Source organism: Sminthopsis crassicaudata, chromosome 3 (genome assembly GCF_048593235.1).
Source record: "Sminthopsis crassicaudata isolate SCR6 chromosome 3, ASM4859323v1, whole genome shotgun sequence".
Classification (NCBI taxonomy): domain Eukaryota; kingdom Metazoa; phylum Chordata; class Mammalia; order Dasyuromorphia; family Dasyuridae; genus Sminthopsis; species Sminthopsis crassicaudata.
In genome coordinates, this window is record NC_133619.1 from 603,058,466 (window position 1) to 603,081,452 (window position 22,987).

Genomic DNA, 22,987 nt, shown 5'->3' on the forward strand with positions numbered 1-22,987 from the left:
GGCCGGGGGCTCTGTGCTTGTGTCCTCCCAGGGTCATTATGCCAGGGGCTGTGCAACAGGTGGTCCAGGCCAGGCTCTGACCTCCCTCTTCGGAATCTCGTGGGCCCGCCCTGTGGTTGGGGTATAAAGGGAGCAGGGCTGTTGCTACGGTAACCGTCTGGAAGGAATAAGGGGATGTTTGTTTGGGTCAGGTATGCCTTGTCTGACATTGCTGTTGCAGAGGAGGAAGGGGGAGAGAGCCCATTTGACTGTTGGAATGAGGAACATGTCACCAGGTTTCTAAATCTTAAAAAAAAATTATTGATGTTTTCTATCTTTGAATCAGTTGTTTATTAAAAAGACAAAACAAAACAAAACCAAACCGCCTGGCCCCTTCTTCCAGACTGAAACCAGTTCTGTGATCAGGGGGAATAATTAAGTGTCCGCAGTGACTGGATATACAAAGTATGCACCATTCTGCCCCACTAGTCCCCCCTTCTCTGCCTGGAGGAGGGCGAGCATGCTTGAGTTCTTATTTGGGGGCAATACCACCTGTTATAGTCTTCTTGCCCTTGATTTTGGGACAGGAAGGGGACAGTTGTGCGCCTCCTCTGTTTGGGGGACAGTTGTGTGCCTCCTCTGTTTGGGGGACAGTTGTGCGCCTCCTCTGTTTGGGGGACAGTTGTGTGCCTCCTCTGTTTGGGGGACAGTTGTGCGCCTTCTCTGTTTGGGGGACAGTTGTGTGCCTCCTCTGTTTGGGGGACAGTTGTGCGCCTCCTCTGTTTGGGGGACAGTTGTGCGCCTCCTCTGTTTGGGGGACAGTTGTGCGCCTCTGTTTGGGGGGACAGTTGTGCGCCTCCTCTGTTTGGGGGACAGTTGTGTGCCTCCTCTGTTTGGGGGACAGTTGTGTGCCTCCTCTGTTTGGGGGACAGTTGTGTGCCTCCTCTGTTTGGGGGACAGTTGTGTGCCTCCTCTGTTTGGGGGGACAGTTGTGCGCCTCCTCTGTTTGGGGGACAGTTGTGCGCCTCTGTTTGGGGGGACAGTTGTGTGCCTCCTCTGTTTGGGGGACAGTTGTGAGCCTCCTCTGTTTGGGGGACAGTTGTGCGCCTTCTCTGTTTGGGGACAGTTGTGCACCTCTTCTGTTTGGGGGGACAGTTGTGTGCCTCCTCTGTTTGGGGTAGGGGTAACAAGCAGCTGTGTGTAGTTGTTACGTTCTTGGTGAGGGGGGAGTGTGGGTGAGTGTGTTCACACCTGCCCAGCACTTCTGGCGGTGATGGATGCAGTATCATTGGGGATTTTGTGTGGCTCTCGGGTGTCGTGGCGCTCAGCCTGGCACGCCATGCCTGGTGCCATAACCTGGGTGCCCTTCTTTCTCTGGAATGCTAGGTGAGGGGAAGCCGATGTTGGGGGACCGGTGTGTGAGTGAAAGGGTAAGGGCTGGGATCTGCCCCCTCCCTTTCCCTCTCGAGCCATCTCACCCGGCCCCTCTCGGGACCACAGAGCCCCAAAGCTTTGGAGCGAGCTGTGGAGAAGAATGGGGGTGGGAGGAAGGGATGGGTGGGATTCCCAGCTGGGTGGGAAGGGCTGAGCAGACCAGGATTGGGTGGGTAAAGTCCGAGGGTGGAACACATAGAAGTCAGGGTGCTCTAGCAGCGGTAGGAAGTGCAGATTGGTCCCTGTAAGGTTTGGGGGCTCAGGACCAGAGGAGGTTCTGCAGACATGGGAGTGTAGGAGGGAGCACTGAGACCCTGCGGTCCAGTGGGGGAGGCTGAAGAACCTAAGGGATTTAGGATTGAAGGGTCCTTGGATTAGGATTAGGGGTGTCGGGATGACAAGTCTTGGCAAGGCTAGGGGGGTTTGGAATGGGGTTGGCAGCTCTGATGGAGGGAAGGGCTCTGGATTTGGGGGGGGGTCTCTGGCAGGCCTGAGAGGAGATGTCCTTGCAGACCAGGGAAGGAGAGCCTGTGTTCTCTGCTTCTTTGCCCCCGAAACTGTTAAACTAATTAAGCCAGTAAAGCAGCAGGATTAATCGGGGCGAGCAGGCCAGGGGCTCAGGTAGTCGATTAGTTCACCGTTGAGGATATTGGATTTCTGAACCGCAAGTCAGCAGTATTCGGGCCTGTTATCTTTCCAAGGCTTGAGGGGTCAGGAGGTGGGAGGCGCGAGGGCCAAGATGCTCTCCCTCCCCACGCCTCGGCTCATCCCTGCCCCCTGTGCCCCGTGGCCGCTGCTCGCAGCCTCTGCACATCTCCTGCTCTCTCCTCTGCCCCCATCTTTCATCCTTCCCTCCTCTTTCATCTCCTGTCTCTCTTTCTGTGGGTCTGTCTCTCTCTCCTCCTTTGTCCTTCCCCATCCCCTGCTATCTCTGTGTCCCCCTGGACCTCCATCTCTTTATCTCTCCCCGCCTTTGTCTCTCCTCGTCTCTGCGCGAGCCTCCTGGCTGCCTCCTGAAGTCCCCGGCCCCTTCTGCCTCTGCCCTGCGCCTCTGGCTCTCTGCGTCTCCCTGACCCGGTTGTCTCTGGTGCCTGATGCGTCTCTGCCTTTCTCTTGTGTGGTCCGGGCTCATGTCTGTGAGCAGAGAAGCCTGTGGACCAACACCCCCCAAGCAAGGAGGCCGGAGCCAGCTAATGGAAAACATGTGATGGAGCCTGGGGCTGAGCATGCGGGGAAAGTGAACCACGGCCCCCCCAGTCACCCCCGGCTCCCCTGCCTCGTTGCCCCCTCTCCAGGCCCTTTCCTCTCAGAGAAATCCCACCTCGCCCCCACACAATGGGGGGGGGGAACCATTAGTGGGGGGGGCAGAGCGGGCCATCCAAGAGAATGGTCTTGCCAGACTGCACAGATGAAAGTCCTTAGCGATCCTTGGGGGACAGGTGCTGAGTGGGAGGGAGAGGAGGGAGGGGTCAGGAACAGGCTGAGGGGACTGAGAGCTGGGAAGACCTCCCCCCACATGAGCAGGGGCCCATCCCCCCAGAACCCAGCCCGCTTTGCTACCCAGCTTGGGTCGGCAGGTGGAGGGATGATGGGGAGCATCCCTCCACCCCCCCCCATCTCCAGGCTTATTTCTCAACTCTCCCTTAGAATCTGGAGGGGGGGGGAGCAAGGAGAGCAGAAGCAGGCTTGCTGCGGGGGTGGGGGGAGCCTGGAGGGACCTCGAGCCTGGGCGCTTCTTTCCAGACTGGGGCCCACCCAGGCTTTCCAGCCCCCCCAAAAGGGCTTGTGGGAGGAGGGAGGCAGCAGGCCATGAAGGGGGTCCCCGGCTCTCCAGCAGCGCCAGGGGCCAGAGGATGCAGGACTGCATTTCTGTGCTGGAGACCAAAGTGGGGGAGGGGAGGAAGGGAGTAACTGGCAGGTTGGAATTCTCCTCTGCCTGGTGGATAAATTGTCACTAATCCAGGCTTGGGAAGTCGTTAGATCCTACAGAGCACAGGAGATGGAGAGGGAGCCATAGGCCCGTTCCCCGGCACACACAAAGGCCCCAGCCCAGCCAGACTCTCTCACACCGGGACACTTGCCCAGCCTGCCTCCCTCACCCGCATGGGCCGAGGCTCATGGACTGAGGGGCCTGGCCCCCCCAGAACCAGGGAGCCCCCCAGACCCCAACGGGCACACTGAGCAAAAGAACGGACATGGGCACAGGGTGTCAGGCTGGGGCCGGAGGGGATGGGGCCCAGATGGAACTGGCCTGGCCCCCAGAGGCGGGGAGCATTCCCCAGTGGGCACGCACACTTTGTGCCAGGCTCCCCCAGAGTGAGACACGCAGGGAGTGGGAGTGCTCATGCACACTTCCCATCCCTCTGCCACACAGCCACACGCACTCACGCTAAGACGTGACAATGGTGGGGGAGAGGTGGCCCAGAGCTAGGGGCCCAGCCTGGAGACAAGTCCCTCTCCTTCCCTGGGGTCTGCTGAGGGAGTGCCCTGCAAGGCCTCCCAGGCCCAGGACTCTGGCCATGCCTAGGAGCCCCCGGGCGGGGGCAGTGCTGGGACTGGGGACAGAGAGAATGGGGGAAGGGTGCTCCCTCCCAGCCCCTGGGGAGGGTGGCAGCTAAGGGCCCCTTCCCCCCCTTACACAGGGGTGTGCCCCTGGAGCCTCCACTCAAGGTACAATCCTCCCTTTTCCTCTGATCAACTATTAAAAACAAAACAAGGATCAAAGGAACAGAAACCCCAGTGAGACACTGAGGGCCGGATGGTGTGAGTGCCGCGGCTGTGCTCTGTGTCCGCCAAAGTGCACGCGCTCACACCTGCGCACACCCGGGCGGGCGTGGGGCACACTTACCCAGGCAGAGCTGCGTCTGCCTCCTCCCCCAGTGCTTCTGCTCCCCTCCTCTCCCCCTGCCCCCTCCCCCAGTGCTTCTGCTTCTCTCTCCCCCCCTCCCTGTCTCCCATCTCTGCCTCCCGGCCCCCGGGGGAAGCAGGCAGCTGAGGTTCCCGGGCCAGCCTTGCACAGTGGGCCCCGGGCCAGGTGTACCTCTGGCGTAAACAGCCTCTCTCCTGCCCCACTCTCAACCCTCTCCTGTAGAGAACGGCTTGCACCCCTCCTGGCTCCCATCCCCGGATCTGGGTTGGCTCCCGCCCTTCCCCCACACGTCTGTTCCCTGTGTTCATGGCTGGGGGGAATTTGTGCTTGGTTTTACAGATGGGAGTTTGCCTGACCACCAACCCGGTGGCCTGGAGACCAGCAACCAGAGTCCATTGCAAAGCACCTGAGGGGCCCCGGGCTGGGGGTGACGCACAGCGGGCGTTGGCGAACACCCCGGGGACAGCATCGGTGACGGGGGCTTCCTGCTGAGCCGGGACTGCCCAGCAGCCTGCTCAGGTAACCATGAATAGGAAGCTCTGTGCCAGCCTTTTGTCTGCCTCCCAGCCTGGGTCCCTCCTACCTGGGCCTGACTCCCTCCTATCTGGGCCTGACTCCTCCTAGTTGGGCCTAACTCCCTCCTAGTTGGGCCTGACTCCCTCCTAGTTGGGCCCGACTCCCTCCTAGTTGGGCCTGACTCCCTCCTAGTTGGGCCCGACTCCCTCCTACCTGGGCCTGACTCCCTCCTAGTTGGGCCTAACTCCCTCCTAGTTGGGCCCGACTCCCTCCTAGTTGGGCCTGACTCCCTCCTAGTTGGGCCCGACTCCCTCCTACCTGGGCCTGACTCCCTCCTACCTGGGCCTGACTCCCTCCTAGTTGGGCCTAACTCCCTCCTAGTTGGGCCTGACTCCCTCCTAGTTGGGCCCGACTCCCTCCTAGTTGGGCCTGACTCCCTCCTAGTTGGGCCTGACTCCCTCCTAGTTGGGCCCGACTCCCTCCTAGTTGGGCCCGACTCCCTCCTAATTGGGCCTGACTCCCTCCTACCTAGGCCTGACTCCCGACTCCCTCCTAGTTGGGCCTGACTCCCTCCTAGTTGGGCCCAACTCCCTCCTATCTGGGCCTAGCTCCTTCCTACCTGGGCCCACTCTCCTGCTGCCCCAGCCCCTTCTCTCCCTCCTCTGCTGCTGCCTCAGTCACTAGCTGTTATCTCCTTCCTTCTGCCATCTTTGTTTCCCCCTCCCAGAGGTGAGGGCCACAGCCTGAGTGGAGCTAGGACTCCCAGACCAAGTGACTTACAGTGGCTTTATCATTTCCTGGGGAATCTCGCAGAGGGGGAGTGATTGATACTTGAGGTGTTTGGGAGAGGTTTTCAGCTCAGCAGAGGGAGATTTTTTGGGGGATTAGCCTAATACCTGGTCTATATAGAAAAAATCTCAGTCCAGCAGACACCGCCACCTCCCACTCCCACTCCAGGGAAGGGTCTGGGGGGAGAGCATCAGCAGGTGGCAGACACTGGGGAAACACAGGGAACCATCTTTGTCTGATGGTTCAGGGTCAGCAGCCAGCCCCACCCCGTAGCTGGTCATCCCAGTTTGGGCGCCTGTTGTGCCCGCACCTGAAGGCAGGCTGGGGCTGGGGAGGAGGCTGAAGGCATACGGCCCCTAGCCACGGGGGTACCTATGTCTATGGGGCTGCGGGTGCAGGTGTGTGTGTCGGGTGTCCCTTCGGGCTGAGCGGGGCATCTGTCCCAGCTCCCAGCACAGCAGTGCCCAGCCTTGTGGCCAAATAGCTGAAGTCACTTCCTGCTGCATGCAGTTTGCCATGGAAGCCGCTGCCCGCCCTCAGAAGTGGGGCTGTAGTTAGGGCCGGGGCTTGGGGGCCAGGGGAGGAGAACACAGCCTTCCAGGAGGAGACAGATATGTGTGAGGGATCTAGGAGGGAGACACTGCACACTATCTGTGAGGAAGAAGGGTGGAAGAAATGGGATGGGGGAGGGGGGGAGAAATACTAGTGAGGGGCCTGGGATCTCTCCCAGAAGGCCAGAGGGTGAAGAAAGAAAGGGGGAAGGAGGGAATGGATGAAGAGATGGGAGGAAGTAGGGGGGAGATCAGAGTCAGGCTCTCAGAGGCTAGGGAAGGAGTCTGGGAAGACCCAAAGCAGAAGGGGTTGGGGGAAGAAGTGGGCTACTGGGAAGATCTTGGCCATGTTGGCTCCTCGGATGGAGGGGGAGAAGCCCAGACCAGGGTGACCCCCCATGGAAAGCACAACACACCTGGTCCCTCCTGGCACCGAGGGGGCCTTTCTGTGGGACAGAGACTTGGCAGTGGGCCTGGGCCCCATCAGCAGGAGGGGGGAGGGAGAGGATTTGAGGGGGGCCCTTGGCAGGGAGCCTGAGAGGGTCCCTGTGCCCACAGTCATAGGAGAGGACCACCCCCTCTCCCTCTTATGTGAAAGGAGGGGAAGGGAGCCAGCCCTGACTAAGTAAGAACCTCCCCCTCCACCCCCCCCAAACGACTGTATGGAAGGGAGCAGGGACAGGCAGGGCCCAGCCTGCCAGGTGCCCCCCCCCCACACACACACTGAACAGGAAGGTGATGGGAGGGGGGGGGGCTGAGCCAAGAAAGGAAATACAAGAGGAGCTCTGTATGGCTGGGGAGGGGGGTGCCACAAAGTGGGAGGGGGTGGCCCTGGCGGCTCCCACTGGGTGACTGAGCCAAGCCCTCAGAGGGGCATCTGTAGCTCAGCGGGGACACCTAGTGGTGAGTGACAGATACACATCCGGATGGGTGGCCCCAGGGGTCTAGGGGCTGGGGGAGAGGGTGGGGCAGCAGCGAGGGGGAGATGGGTAGCTCTGGGCCCAAGGGAGCCAGGGAGGCTCTGCAGGGAGCCAGGGGATCGGCTGGGAGGAGCTTGGATGGGGTCAGGAGGCAGGAAGCCCATTAGACGGGGAAGGCTGGAGGGTGGGGCTGGAGCTCGGTTTCAGGGGGATCTGGAGCTGAGAGGAGGGCGGGGCCGGCGAGGGAGGGGCCCGAGGGAGCTGGGGTGGCCTCAGCTGGCTCCAAGGAGATGGGAGAGGCTCTCTGGGCACCAGGAAGAGCAGGTTGCCGCCTCTGAGCAGAGTCCCATTGGGACTGCAAAGACCCCTCTCAGTGCTCCTGTCACCCAGGGGAGCCAAAGCTAGAGCCTCAAGTCAGGGAAGTTCTGAGTCCAGGCCCGGCTTCTGGGGTGACCCCTCCCTCCTCCAGATCACTTCATCTGTGAAATGGGGACAGCACAACCCCCCTCCCAGGGCCCTGGTGAGGAGTGATGAGATAATATTTAGAAAGCACTTAGCAAACCCCCAAATGCCGTCCAAACGCCGGCCGCCATCCTCCAGCCGCTCAGGGCAGAGGCAACCCAAGGGCTCTGGAAACAGACACACTGACCCAGACTGACGTCCCGTGTGACCAAACAGTCAGAGGCTTTGCACAGCCCAAGGCTGAGGGGGCTGCGGCAGCCCCAGAGCTCTGGGACCAGCTTCCTGGGGAAGGACCATGAGCCGCCCTGTGAGCCCAGGGGACGTGGCTTTGGGCCCGCTTTCTTTCTCAGTCTGTGCATGGACTCACTAGTCCTCCCTCGCACATGAGCAAAGAGGCTCTCTCTTCCCATGGACCTGGAGCAGAGCCTCCACTGTAAATTAGAGAGAGAAGGAACTGGAAGGTTTTCTTCTCGATTTCCCCCCCCCCCCTTCCCTTCCTCAGCTCATTGTTCCAAATGCACTGGGCTGGGGGGAGGGGATGGGAGACTGAGGGCCAGGAGCAGGGATTTGGGGTCTGTGTCAGGGCCAAGCGCTGGGCTGGGAGCCGGGAGCGGGGCTGGGATAAGAGGCTCCTCTCTCCATGCTTGGAATTCCCTCCAACTGAGCACATCCAGAGCTCGGGCCAAGTGCCACCCTCCTCCCTCCCCCCCCCCAGCCACTCTCCCACCGGCCAGCTCTCCTCCTGGCCTCCTTCACCTCCTTCCTCCCCATTATCTGGGCCTGGGCCTTTTGTTAGCCAGAGATGGACTAGAAAGAGGGATGACATCCCTCTAAGTCAGGGCAGAAAAGCTTCTGGTTACCGGATTTGGCAGCAGCCTCCCGAGAAGCCGTGTATCGCAGTGGGGAGGGCGAGGGAGGGAGGCCTGAGACAGAAACAAAGGGAAGTGTTTGTATTATGGGAGGTTTCCATTATCCTGTCCCCGTCCCCTGCATCCCCCATTAGCCCCATAGGTGAGTGGGTCTAGAGTGAGAGGGACTTCGGATCCTGCTTCCTGGGGGGGGGGGGGTGAAAGGGTTCTTGGAGATCCTGGCCGCTGAGGGCTCCCGCTCTGCTAGGTGCCGTCCATCCCCCTGGCCTGGGGCCCTCGCCAGGAGCTTCCCCTCCGAAGTGGCAAGACACACAACTCACACGCAGAGAATCCATCACTCTCCAATCTCCTCACTCCAGGGCATAATTGCTCTTTCAGGTCAGTTGGATATCTGGGGGGAGGGGGAAGATGGAAACAGGGAACATTAAGGGAGGTGGGGAGTGGAGGAGCCTCCGATTCGGTGGGGGTGGGGGCGCTGGGAACTCAGGGTGTTTCCTTCCTTTCTCTCAAACAGAAAATTCCATTGTCAGAGCCCCAGCAGCACAGAAGGTGAGCCTTTTCTCCCCCTGCGGGGCCGCTACCCAGACCCGAGCTAGGGAGGGGCAGGGAGTGGATGCTAGGCCCAGAGAGCCCGGCCCCGCTGGTGGGCTCCCAAATCCTGAGCTTGCTGGTTTCGGAACTCCAGACATGTGGCTGGTTCTCCGAGGCCCTTGCTCAGCTGAAGACCCCCTCCTGGGGAGGTACCTGGGGGGGGATTGGCCGGGGAGAGGGGAGTGCCAGGAAGTCTGACCTCTCTGCTCCTCCTCTGGGGGAAGCCGGGTCTAGGCTGGGGAGCGGTGAGTCCCGGGATGGAGAGGGAGAGGACTTTCCGGCTCTGGGAGTCAGGAAAACGGGGGGGGGGGGGTTCATCCCACCCAGACAGTTAGGGCTTATGTGACGCTGGGCAAGCATCCGGATCTCTGAACTTGGTGTCCCTCCTGATACGTGCAGCTTGAGGGCCTCGAGGGCACTTTCTGGAGCCTGAGGATAATTCAGCTCTGGGCGGAGGATGGGAACCAACTGGGTGCCGGGGCCTGGGGCCCTGGGCCGATGGGAGGCCGGGGGCCGAGGCTGGGAATGTGGGACTGCCTGGGTGGGAGGGGCCGGGGCTCAGGGGAGGTGTGGGTGACTTGCTGCCATCCTCTTGTCTCCCTCCGGCCCTGCAGGTCTGTGTCGCGGCTTTCCTGACCCCCATGTCAGTCCCGGCCCCGCCCGGTGGCCCTCGGAGGACAAGTTCAGGATGCGTGTGAAGCCCCAGGGCCTGGTGGTGACCTCCAGTGCCGTGTGCAGCTCGCCCGACTACCTCCGGGAGCCCAAGTACTACCCCGGCGGCTCCCCCAGCCCCCGGCCCCTGCTCCCTGCTCGGTCCCCTGACTGCCCACCCAACAAGGCCTTTCCCCGAACCTTCCCCGAGGATCCCCATCCACCGCCCCGAGGGGACCCCGGTCCTCGGCACCCACCGCTCCTCTCCAAGGGGGACGACCTGCTGCCCCCTCGCCCCCCGGTGCCCCCCCGGCCTTTCCCTCACGCCCGCTGCCCTGTGCCTGGCGGGGGGGGCTCTAAGCGCCGCTGGGGCAACGGGCGGGTGAACCTGCACCCAGTGGTGCAGCTGATCGACATCATGAAGGACCTGACGCGACTGTCCCAGGACCTGCAGCACAGCGGGGTCCACCTGGACTGCGGGGGCCTGCGGCTGAGCCGGCCCCCAGCCCCACCCCCCGGGGATCTCCAATATAGTTTCTTCTCCTCACCCAGCCTGGCCAACAGCATCCGAAGCCCCGAAGAGCGGAGCACCACCCATGGCAAGGCTGAGAGACCTGGGCGAGCCCTCTATGAGGCAGAGCCTGAACAGAGGGGCAGCCCCGAGCCGGGCCAAGGCACCAGCCCTGGGGCCGCCACCGGTCTCCCCCAAGAACCGGAGCCCGACGCTCCCGACTACTCTGAGCTGGCCGACGCGGACATCCTCAGCGAGCTGGCCTCCCTCGCTTGCCCCGAGGCCCAGCTGCTGGAGGCCCAGGCCCTGGAGCCCCCATCCCCGGAGCCCGAGGCCCAGCTGCTGGACCAGCAGCCCCGCTTCCTGGACCCCCAGGTTCTGGAGCCTCTTGGGGAGGCGCTGGAGCTGCCGCCGCTCCAACCCCTGGCCGACCCCCTGGGCTTGCCCAGCCTGGCCCTCCAGGCCCTAGAGACACTGCCCGATGCCCTGGAGTCCCAGCTGCTTGACCCCCAGGGCCTCGACCCTCTGCCCAAGCTGCTCGAGGCCCCAAGCCACCACCTAGAGCCGCAGCCCCCGATGGCCGGCTGCCCGCTGACTGAGCCCCTGCGGCTGGACCTGTGCCCTCCCCGAGGGCCTCTGGGGCCTGAGGGCCACCCCAAGTACGCCCTGCGGCGGACTGATAAGCCAAAGATTTTGTGCCGCCGCCGCAAGGCGGGCCGGGGCAGGAAGGCAGACGCCTGTCCTGAAGGCCGCCTCCTGCCCCTGCCCATGCCCGTGGATCTGGCGGCCGCCTTGGCAGAACCCGTGCCACCCCCCCCAGCCGTTGTCCCGCTCCCGCCCCCGGAGCCGGAGGCTGGGGCCCCCCGACCCTTGGTGCCCGCCCGGAAGGGCAAGTGCCGGGGAGTGCGGCGGATGGTGGTGAAGATGGCCAAGATCCCCGTGTCGCTCGGGCGGCGGAACAAGACCACGTACAAAGTGTCCTCCCTGAGCAGCAGCCTGAACGTGGAGGGTAAGGAGCTGGGGGTGCGCGTGTCGGCTGAGCCCACCCCACTGCTGAAGATGAAGAACAACGGGCGCAACGTGGTCGTGGTGTTCCCGCCCGGCGAGATGCCCATCATCCTGAAGCGCAAGAGGGGCCGCCCGCCCAAGAACCTCCTGCTGGGCCCGGGCAAGCCCAAGGAGCCCACGCCTGAAGTGAAGAAGCGGCGGCGGCGGAAGCAGAAGCTGGCTTCGCCCCAGCCCTCCTATGCGGCCGACGCCAACGACAGCAAGGCCGACTACTCGGACGTGCTGGCCAAGCTGGCCTTCCTGAACCGCCAGAGCCAGTGCGCCGGCCGCTGCTCGCCGCCCCGCTGCTGGACCCCCAGTGAGCCCGAGTCTGTGCACCAGGCCCCCGACACCCAGAGCATCTCCCACTTCTTGCACCGTGTGCAGGGCTTCCGCCGGCGGGGGGGGAAGGCGGGGGGCTTTGGTGGGCGTGGCGGCGGTCACGCCGCCAAAGCCGCCCGCTGCTCCTTCAGTGACTTTTTTGAGGGCATCGGGAAGAAGAAGAAGGTGGTGACGGCCCCTGGGGTAGGGGCCATGGGCCACGCCGAGCTGGGCCATCCCCGCAAGAGGGGCCGGGTGGAAGTGGACGCAGGGGGGAAGCCCAAGAGGAAAAGGCGAGCGCGCAAGAACGGGACTCTGTTCCCGGAGCAGGCCCCGGGGGGTCAGAGCTTTGGGGACGGGGCTGCCGAGTGGCCCGGGGAGAAGGGCACTGCCTGGGCTCCCCACCACGGCCACCCCGGGAGCCAGGCCGGGCGAAACTGCAGCTACCAGGGGCCTGAGGCCCGGGCCTTCGCCTCGTCCGGCCTGGAAAGCGGCGCCTCTGGCCGGGGCGCCTACTACGGGACGGGCACTCCCTCCGCCCAGGCGGAGCTCAGCCAGGAGCGCCACAGCCTCTTCACGGGCTACTTCCGTTCCTTGCTGGATTCAGACGACTCCTCGGACCTGCTGGACTTTGCCCTCTCGGCTTCTCGGCCCGAGTCCCGGAAGTCATCGGGCACCTACGCGGGGCCCCCAGCCAGCGCCCTGCCCTCTCAGGGCAGGGGCCTGGCGGCCTTCCCCAGCCGGGGCGCCAAGGCCAGCCCAGCAGTCGGCGGGGGCGGGACCGGGGCAGAGCCGTCCTTCCAGCCAGTGCTGCCGGCCCGCCAGGCTTTCCCTCCGGGGAGGGCCGCAGGCTACGGGGTGACCCCGGCCGCGTCAGACTGCCGGGCCACCGAGGCCTTTCCAAAGTTGGCGCCCCCCTCGGCCGTGGCCCGCTCGCCCACCGCCCACCCACCGGCGAGTACTTACCCCCAGTACACTGGCTACGGGACGGGCCAGGGTGTGTTTCCGCCGGGGAAGCCCTTCTCGGGCCAGGACTGTGCCAACAGCAAGGACTGCAGCTTTGCCTACGGCAGTGGCAGCAGCCTCCCGGCCTCGCCCAGCAGCGCCCACAGCGCCGGCTACGCCCAGCCCACGGCCGGCCCCTGCCTGCCCCTGGGCAAAGCCTCCTTCTTCAACAGCTCCGAGGCGGCCCCCTTCTCGGGCTCGGCCCCCACGCCGCTGCGCTGCGACAGCCGCGCCAGCACCGTCTCCCCCGGGGGCTACATGGTGCCCAAGAGCAGCGCCGCCCCCGCCGCCCCCTCCTTCCAGCCCTCCCCTGAGAACTGTCGGCAGTTTGCGGGAGGGTCACAGTGGCCTTTCCGGCAGGGCTACGGAGGCCTGGACTGGACCTCGGAGGCCTTCAGCCAGCTCTACAATCCTGGCTTCGACTGCCACATCAACGAGCCCAATGTGATCCTGGACATCTCCAACTACACCCCGCAGAAGGCCAAGCAGCAGACCGCCGTGTCTGAGACCTTCTCCGAGTCCTCCTCCGACAGCACCCAATTCAACCAGCCCGCCGGGGGCTACCGGCGCGCCAACAGCGAGGCCTCCTCCAGCGAGGGCCAGTCCAGCCTCTCGAGCCTGGAGAAGCTGATGATGGACTGGAACGAGGCGTCGAGCGCCCCCGGATACAACTGGAACCAGACCGTGCTCTTCCAGAGCAGCTCCAAGCCCGGCCGCGGCCGGCGGAAGAAGGTGGACCTGTTCGAGGCCTCCCACCTGGGCTTCTCCTCCTCGGCCTCCTCGTCCCCCGCGGCCTCGGCCTACCCTTCCAAGCGCAGCGCCGGCCCCAGGCAGCCGCGGGGTGCCCGAGGGGGCGGGGCCTGCTCGGGGAAGAAGGAGCGGGGTGGCGGGGCCAAGGCCAAGTTCATCCCCAAGCCGCAGCCCGTCAACCCCCTGTTCCAGGACAGCCCTGACCTGGGCTTGGACTACTACAGCGGGGACAGCAGCATGTCGCCTCTGCCCTCGCAGTCCCGGGCCTTTGGGGTGGGGGACAGGGATCAGTGCGACTACATCGGGCCCTACTCCATGAACCCGTCCACCCCCTCGGACGGCACCTTCGGGCAGGGCTTCCACTGCGACTCGCCCAGCCTGGGCCCGCCCCCAGACTTGGACAGCAAACACTTCCCCGGCCTCGCCCACCCCCTGGGCACGCCGGGCCCCCAGACGGTGTTCGACTCGGGCCTGCAGAAGGCCTACTCCCCCAACTGCTCGCCGACACTGGCCTTCAAGGAGGACCTGCGGCCGGCCAAGCTGCCCGCCTGTGAGCCGCTCAAGCACGGCCTCCAGGGCACCGGCCTCGGGCACGCACCCCACCTGAGCTGCCGGGACCTGCCCCTCGGCCAGACCCACTACGACTCGCCCAGCTGCAAGGGGGCCAGCTACTGGTACCCCCCGGGCTCTGCGGCGCGCAGCCCACCATACGAGGGCAAGGCTGGCTCGGGGCTACTGGCTGACTTCCTGGGCAGGACGGAGGCCTCGTGCCTCAACGCCCCGCACCTCACCAGCCCCCCGGCCACGCCCAAGGGCGACAAGGAGCCCGTGGAGATGGTGCGGCCGCCCGGCCCCCCCCGAGCTGGCTACGGCTGTCCGCTCCTAAGTGACTTGACCCTGTCGCCTGTGCCAAGGGACTCCATGCTGCAGTTGCAGGACACGTACAGGTACCCCGGCTTTGTGCCGCAGGGCCACCCTGGCCTGGGGGGGGCCCCGAAGAGCAGCTTCCTGGGGCCCATGGGGGAGCCGCATCCTGAGGACACTTTCACCGTCACCTCCCTGTAGTGCCAACTGAAGTGCCAACTGGACAATGAGGTTTTCTAACAGGGTGAGTTGGGGGTGGGGCCGGGCACAGGGGAGGGAGGAGCCGTCCCCGGAGAGCATCTGGGTGAGGGCGGGAGCGAATAGGGACATCTCCCCCGGGGAGATTGGGGCGGGGGAGGCCCTGTTTCAGGAGAGAAGTTAGGGAGATGATTCCACCGCTGAGACTGGGAGCTGGTGCCTGGCATTTGGCCTTCTGCTCCCCAGGGGAAGTGAGGGTCGTCCTGACAGGGTAGCAAATATGGTGGGATATGGTGGGCGAGGGATGGGATGGCCAATTGCTTTTTTAATGAAAGTGAGGATTTCCCTCTTTGGGCTCCACAAAAGTATGGCCTGGGAGGAGCCAAATATTCAAGATTTCAGACTAACTGCTGAGCTGAAGACGGGAGATGGGAGGGTCAGTGCTAAGCGACATGGGCCAAGGAGAGGGACGTGGGTAAGTCCTAGAGAGCAGGCTCAGAGGCAGGGATGTAGGGGACTCGGTGCTAAGGACCTTGCTAGGGGCTACTCACTGGGCGGGCAGGGGTCTCAGCAATCTCCTGGGACTACCATGGCCTTTGTGCCCCCTGAAGCATCTGTATCACGGGGCGGGGGCACATCCTTGGAAGGCCTGGACTGGGGAGAGCAGGGGAGCGGGTTATAAGGCCTTGAATGCCCAGCCCACAACCCAAAGTCATACAGAATGAGCAACGTTCTGTGCCACGCAGTGGTTCTGAAGGCTTTGCAAATTCCCCTTTAACTGATCTCGTAAGTTTGGGGGAGTGAGGGTGTCGTGTCTCCCCTTCCTTTTTGTTGGGATTTTGTAAAGTAATCCCAAAAGATGTAAAATGTCCCATTTTGTAAAATAAGACTGTACACAATGATGCTGCCCTACAGCCCCTCAGAACAAAGTGTCTGAGCCCAAGATGGCCTGTATCATGACAGAAGAAAGCCATCAACAGAGATGTTCAGTGGCTCTGTCGTGTGTGTGTGAGAGAGAAAGAGAGAGACAGAGACAGACAGAGAGAGACAGAGACAGAGAGACAAAGAGAGAAAGACAGAGACAGAGACAGAGAGAGAGAGAGACAGAGAGAGACAGAAACAGAGAGAGAGACAGAGAGAGACAGAGACAGAGAGAGAGACAGAGAGAGACAGAGACAGAGAGAGAGAAAGAGAGAGAGAGACAGAGACACACACAGAGAGAGAGAGAGAGAGAGAGAGAGAGACAGAGAGACAGAGAGACAAAGAGAGAAAGACAGAGACAGAGAGAGACAGAGACAGAGAGAGAGAGAGACAGAGAGAGACAGAAACAGAGAGAGACAGAAACAGAGAGAGAGAGACAGAGAGAGAGAGAGAGACAGAATGAGAGAGGGAGGGACACAGTTGACTGGATGGATTGTCTAGTTGTACAAGGCCAGACAACAGGCATATCCAGCTGTTAATAAGTGGTGGTCACTGGGTGACCATCAAGACCCAGCGAACCTCCAGATGGCTTCTCCCAGGGTTTTCCATCATTCAGACCTCTCTCTGGATTTGGCGCCGAGGTGAGCTAGAACATGCTACCCTGGCCCTGTCCCCAGCCCCCTCCTCCATCTTACCTGGTCTCCTCCCTAGGTCATTTGGGTTTTTCCTCCCTAGAGAACCTAGGTCTTGACCACACTGGCCTGCTCAGTGAATCCCACATGGATTCTGACTCAGAGTGAGAGGGGCCCATCGGCCCCAGTTAAGCTCTCTCAGCCTTCCCCCCAAGTTCCCCCCCCATTCTCCCCAGATTCTCACATGTCTAAGAGGTGGAACTGACCACCTATCATTTCACCCACAGTCAGCTCATGGTCCAGACTAATGGAGGAGGGACCATGGCGCCGGTCATCCAGAATCACAGATCTCCAACCTTTGGGTCCATTTGGCCTGAGAATTATCTCGGGGCTTTGGGGGGGCCCAGAGGTGGAGAGGAGTAGAGAGGGGACCGTTACAGACTTACTGACTGGCAATGGGCCTTGGTACCAGAGGCCAGGACCAGGCTGGGGGGTTTTCATGCATGGGTGTAAAAAGTCAACTTTTCACACTTCTTTCGGAGAGAGAAAGGACTCCTAGATAATCCAAAAGTGTCACATTATCAGAAAGTCCTGTCGCTTAGGCCCTAGTTCTTCCATTGGAATATGGGGGTGTCTGATCTCATGGTAAGTCACAGTGTGTCAAACCAAATAAGGAAGTTGCCCAGGGAAGAGCCTGGCTCAGGGGCACCTGGGAAAGCATCCAGCTTCCCCATCCTGTTCCCTGTTCATCCTCTCCACCCCATCCTGGAAACAGGCAGCACTTATTGCTCAGCAGCCCAGCAGCCTCCCCATGTTTGCTCGGGTCTGGGAAATGGGGATAATTTAGTGTCTGGATTCATCAGGGTTTTCCCAGGAGCTGAGAGGGTGGGGAGAGCTTCCAGATGTAAGAGAAGAGTGAGAATTAATTGAGGAAGTGAGAGTGCCAACAAAGGACTTAGGCTCAGTGGGCAGCAAAGAGTTGTCTGGACTAGGCCGGCCCTCGGGAAGCTGGGGTCCATTCTGCTCTGTCATTGGGTGACATTTAGCCAGACTCTGGGTCTCAGGATCCTTCCTGGTAAAATGAAATGATAGGATTAGAAGATTCTACAGTCCCTTCCGCCACTAATATGCTGCGTTTGCAGTCTCCTTTGGGCTCTGCCAGTCTGTGTTCTAAGGACCTTTCCAGTTCTAACATCCTATATCCCAAGCTCCCTTTCAGCACTGACCTAGTTTCTCAGGTCCATGTCATTTGTAACATTCCATGTTCTAAAGTTTCTTCCAGCTCTAACATTCCATGCTCTGAGGTTCTTTCCAGATCAAGCATTCTCTTCTCCAAAAAAGAAATTCATTTTTTGTTCTAAGACCCCTCCCTGATTCTGACACCCTGTGTTCTAAACAACCCTCCCAGCTCTGACCTCCTGGGTTCTAAGGGCCCTCCCAGCCCTGACATCCTGGGTTCTAAGGGCCCTCCCAGCTCTGACCTCCTGGGTTCTAAAGGCCCTCCCAGCCCTGACATCCTGGGTTCTAAGGGCCCTCCCAGCCCTGACATCCTGGGTTCTAAGGGCCCTCCCAGCTCTGACCTCCTGGGTTCTAAAGGCCCTCCCAGCCCTGACATCCTGGGTTCTAAGGGCCCTCCCAGCTCTGACCTCCTGGGTTCTAAGGCCCCTCCTAGCTCTGACCTCCTGGGTTCTAAGAACCTCCAGCTCTGACATCCCGGGTTCTAAGGTTCTCCAGCTCTGACCTCCTGGTTCTAAGAACCTCCCAGCTCTGACATCCCGGGTTCTAAGGGTTCTCCCAGCTCTGACCTCCTGGGTTCTAAGGGCCCTTCCAGCTCTGACTTCCTGGGTTCTAAAAACCTCCCAGCTCTGACATCCCGGGTTCTAAGGGCCCTCCCAGCTCTGACCTCCTGGGTTCTAAGAACCTCCCAGCTCTGACCTCCTGGGTTCTAAGGGTTCTCCCAGCTCTGACCTCCTGGGTTCTAAGAACCTCCCAGCTCTGACATCCCGGGTTCTAAGGGTTCTCCCAGCTCTGACCTCCTGGGTTCTAAGAACCTCCCAGCTCTGACATCCCGGGTTCTAAGGGTTCTCCCAGCTCTGACCTCCTGGGTTCTAAGAACCTCCCAGCTCTGACATCCCGGGTTCTAAGGGTTCTCCCAGCTCTGACCTCCTGGGTTCTAAGGGCCCTTCCAGCTCTGACACCCTGGGTTCTAAGGGCCCTCCCAGCTCTGACCTCCTGGGTTCTAAGGGCCCTCCCAGCTCTGACCTCCTGGGTTCTAAGGACCCTCCCAGCTCTGACACCCTGGGTTCTAAGGGCCCTCCCAGCTCTGACCTCCTGGGTTCTAAGGGCCCTCCCAGCTCTGACCTCCTGGGTTCTAAGGGCCCTCCCAGCTCTGACCTCCTGGGTTCTAAGGACCCTCCCAGCTCTGACACCCTGGGTTCTAAGGGCCCTCCCAGCTCTGACCTCCTGGGTTCTAAGGGCCCTCCCAGCTCTGACCTCCTGGGTTCTAAGGACCCTCCCAGCTCTCACCTCTCAGGTTCTAAGGGTCCTCCCAGCTCTGACATTCCTTGTTCTAAGGGCCCTCCCAGCTCTGACATTCCTTGTTCTAAGGTCCCTCCTAGCTTTGACCTCTATTCCAAGGACCCTTTCAGTTTTAACATCCAGTGGGTCTAAGTTGAAAAGACTAGTTGCTTCAGAAAAATAAAACTTGGGAATTTCGAGTTGGCTGCAGCCTCTGAGAGCTCTGGCTGCTGGGATGAGTGCCAGCGTTGAGTGAAAGGATGGAAAAGGGGCTTTCAGATCTTCCCTGGCCCCCAGCCTGAAAGCAGGGGCCAGAGACACCTTCTTTGCTCCCAGACTGAAGTTTCGAGATTGAGCCTGGGCTGTATAGGTGGAAAACTGGGAAGGGCCAGCCCCGAGAGACTTAGTCAAAAGAAGGAAAAACTGTTCCTCTGGTCCCCCCCCCCCACTCCAAACCCCAAAGCCAGCTCTTGATCCTTTTGGCCCTTGGAAGGTGAGGTTTTCTCACTCTTTGTTTCTGAATAAGAATGTCCTATTCAAGCACTTGTGTGTTGCTGGCCATGTTCTCATGATGAGGAAATGGCTTCTTATGTCTGGTCACCATCTCTGCAGCTGCTGAATTAATCCGCCTGGTGAGCCCTCCTGATTCCTTCCCTTGGAGCCTCCTCATTTCCTCCGGGCCTCTCATGGGGACAGCCCCTCACTCACGATCCTCTCATAGCCACTTACGTAGCCTGGTCCCTCTTATCCTGTTACCTCCCAGCCCCTTCCAGCTCTTCCCTTATTGGTGCATTTGGGGTCAGATTTGTGAAATGTGGGGTCCCAATTTCACGACAAGAAACCGACACTTGTATAATCAGAACCCAAGGACAATCTGGGCTCGTTAAAGAACAAAGCCTCCGGGAGGAATCTGTGTTTGCTCCTTAGCCTTTTAACCAGTCATGTGGGTTTCAAGGGCATAGCTGCCATGTTCCTGAAACCAGTAGGTAATACTTAGCTGGGCAGGATGGATAGATAGCTCACCGAATAAAAGAGTCAGGACCCCAGAAGTCCTTGACCCTGGCCCTAATCTCATAAGATGAAATTTAATAGGAATAAATCTAAAGTCTCGAGTTTAAACTGTTAACTTACTCAATATGAGATGGGGGAAGTATGGCTAGGGAGCAGTGTATATGAAAAAAATCTGGGGGTTTCAGTGAACCACAAGCTCCATATGAGTCAACAGCTGTGGTATGGCAACCAAAAAAAGCTCATGGGATCCTGGAACTCATTACCAGAGCCATCATTTCCAGGAACAAATAAGCTGCCCTACTATGTTCTGCCCTAGTCAGACCACATCTAATAATAACAGCAGCAGTAATGGCTTTTGTTTATTTAGTGCCTTCTGTTTGCCGGGCATTGTACTGAGCCCTTTACAAATATTATCTCATTTGATCCTCACAACAACCTGGGAGGGTAGGTGCTATTTTAATCCCTTTTTACATTTGGGGAAATTGAGGCAAACAGAGGGTGAGTGATTTACCTAATTAAATTTGCACCCATCTTCCTGAGTCCAGGCTCAGGGCTCTATCCCCTAAGCCATCCAGCTGGAGTATTGTGTTCAGTTAGGGGAGGGGGTGTTAAAGGCATGTGGTGGGGGGGTGTTGAGAAGATGAGCCTTGAGCTCCCAGGTGACCCCAGATGGAAGGGATCACTTTAGCCCGGAGAAAAGAAGACTCCCATTAATAGCTGTCTTTAAGTTTTGGAAGAATAATGAAGTAGAAGATAGATTTGTCTGCTTTTGTTCGGCCCTGAAGGAAAGATGTAGGAGCAATAGGTGAATGTTTATGTTTTTATCTGGGATACCTATTTGTACATATTTTATCCAGTATATATTTTTATAATTTATATTCTTTTTTAATGGCAGTCGCGGTTAAGTGACTTACTCAGGTCACACAACCAGTAAGTGTTTGAGGCTGGATTTGAACTCAGGACCTCTTGACTTGAGAATCATTGTTCCATGCACTGTGTTACCCAGCTCCCCCCCCCCCACAATTCTTTTAGGTTCTTGAGGGCCTGAATTATTCTCTGTGTCCCCAACAACCACCGTAGTGCTTGGCACAGAGTAGGAGCTTCATAAAAAGTGGTGATTGATTGAGTAGTCAATATGTACACCCACCTACACACACACACACAGACACACACACACACAATTGAATGAAAACTCTAGGGTTTTTATTTGAAGGTTTGTGCCTTCACTTCCTGCCACAATGCCTGACAGATAATAATAATATTTTACATATGTAATAGTATAACAAATTATATACATACATAATATAACAAATATCAACGATAGACTTAATAAATGTCGACAGGTTTGAGTTGCGATGGGTCAGGGAAAACTTCCTGTATTTCCTAGCTTTCCAGAAGTAGATTGGATCCCTCAGGAAGGAGCAGGGTCCCTCTCCTCGAGGGCTTCCCAGGAAGGCCGTGTTTTTGAGGGAGTTCTTTTGTAGGCTAGTCTAGCTGGCCTGGGAGGTTCTTTCCAGTTCTGAAATTCTGTGCTGCTGGGAGTCAGGGCCCAGAACAGGGGACAGCCCAGGTGAAGGCTATTCCTGAAGGGAAACAGACCGGGCTTCAGTTACCTAAATAAGCAGGTAAGACTTACTGTACTAGGAACATCAAGAAAGGCAGAAATCCCGACCCTGCCCTCAAGGAAGGGCCCATTCCCTTCCCATGGGGGAAGCATCATCAGCAACTAGGCACAATTGGATCCACGCAGGAGAAATGGGAGGTCATGGGTAGGTGGAAGTCACTGAGGAGGACCAGTGTCTTTGTGGAACATTGATAAGATTTTGGTGGAGACCTGAAGGAAGTGGGAAGCTTGGGAGGCCAGGATGAAGAGGCAGAGAATTGGGGTGTGAGTGGCCCAGAGCTGTGAGATGGAGGGACAGCAAGTGGCCAAGATTTCGGGGCCCCAGAGTGGGTGGGGGACAGCTGGGATAGGTAGAAGTAGACCAGGAAGAGAGAAATGGATAAGGTTATGGAAGGCTGTGCGAGCCAGAGGGTTTTCTGTTTGATCCTGAAGGTGCCAGGAAGCTCTTGGGATTGATTGGGTAGAGGTCTATTCTTTAGCAGTACTTTGACAGCTGAGTAGAGAGACTTGAGGCAAGGAGACTGTGACAGGCCATTACAGTGATGTAGGCGCGAGAGGAGGATGGTCTGGGTCCAGGCAATGGCAGGGTCAGAGGGCTTACTGTTACTCTGACTAGTCGTGTGGCTCTGGGCAAGTCACTTAACCCCATTTGCCTCAGTTTCCTTATCTGTAAAATGAGCTGGAGAAGGAAATGCCAAACCACTCTAATATCTCTGCTGAGAAAACCCCAAATGGGGTGTCATGGAAAATAAGACACAACTGAACAATAAAAAAAACCAAAAGTGTTAGGGCAGGTCTTGGCGGTGGATTGGATAGATATGGGAGGAGCTGAGTGAGGGTGAGGAAGTCAGAGATGACCCCTAGATTGTAAATCCCTGGGTGTCCTCCAGTCTGTTGGTTTTGTTCGTGCAAATCCCTTTTAACTTAATGTAATCAAAGTTGTCCATTTTGCCTTTCATAATATTCTCTAGTTCTTCTTTGGTCTTAAATTCCTCCCTTCTTGAAAAATCTGATAGGTAAATTACCCCTTGTTCTCCTAATTTGTTTATGGCATCATCCTTTATGCCCAAATCATGTGTCCATTTTGACCTTATTTTGGTAGGGGGTGTGAGATGTAGGTCTATGCTGATTTCCTGACATTTTCTTTTCCAGTTATCCCAGCAATTTTTGTCAACTAGCAAGTTCTCATTCTGGAGTTTGTAGTCCCCAGTCTGAGAGGAGAGACAGGTGCTGGGGGACTAAGCCCCTAGTACTATCCTTCCCCCCATCCTAATTGTGGAACTCCTGCTCTGGTGGAGAAAGGAACCCTGGGCCTAAATTAAGGGGGAGGAACAGACCCAATATGATCCTGTCCCACCAGCATTCAATCTTAAAGAAAGCTTCTCTAAACTCACCCAGTTCAGTCCCAGAGATCCACACTCCCCCAGTCAGGAGCCGGGCCTCTGGAATGGAGTGGATTTTGGGTTGGATTCTTTTTCACCCCTCCAGTGGATTAGCTTGTCCTATTTTACCTGACTCAGACAGATTAAAACCAGCTGAGTTCTTTGATCCCACACCCTGTGATGGCTCAGGATAGAAGGGATGGAGAGTTGCTGAGGATTTAGGAAGCCTCCACTTTGCCCAATCCAGTAGGAGAGGAGGGAAGAGACCAGGGGAGAAACTAAGTCCTTGCCCAGAAACTGGACGGTCAAGTACAAGATACAATGAGTCATGAGCTGTGTGGGGACCCCCGAAGCCTGGACGGGCTGATGCAGGAAGGGGACCACCAGACTGAGTCACGGGACATGGAGTGGAATCCCTAACTTGCTGCTCACTTAGCTATAGGTCATTTCTCTGGACCGCAGTTTATCAGTGAGAGAAGTGGACCAGATGATGTCTAAGGTTCCTAGAAGCTCTAAAGGCTTATAGGCTATAGAATATGAGAGGTCTTCTTGGAGGAAATGGAAGTGGGCCTT

The 22,987-nt window shown here is 58.9% G+C and overlaps 1 protein-coding gene across 12 annotated transcripts in view; it reads left to right on the forward strand.

Moving 5' to 3' along the window:
• The window catches only part of AHDC1 (AT-hook DNA binding motif containing 1), an 83,561-nt gene that overhangs the window by 45,851 nt on the left and 14,723 nt on the right, over window positions 1-22,987 (forward strand). For 11 of the 12 annotated variants that reach the window (XM_074305661.1, XM_074305660.1, XM_074305664.1 and 8 more), the window contains 4 exons: window positions 4,622-4,801; window positions 8,637-8,767; window positions 8,904-8,938; window positions 9,595-14,373. In XM_074305661.1, the coding sequence (XP_074161762.1) occupies window positions 9,669-14,330 (4,662 nt within the window). In that variant the 5' untranslated portion in view covers window positions 4,622-4,801; window positions 8,637-8,767; window positions 8,904-8,938; window positions 9,595-9,668 and the 3' untranslated portion in view covers window positions 14,331-14,373. The remainder of the gene's footprint in view (window positions 1-4,621; window positions 4,802-8,636; window positions 8,768-8,903; window positions 8,939-9,594; window positions 14,374-22,987) is intronic. The other variant, XM_074305670.1, reaches the window with a different exon arrangement.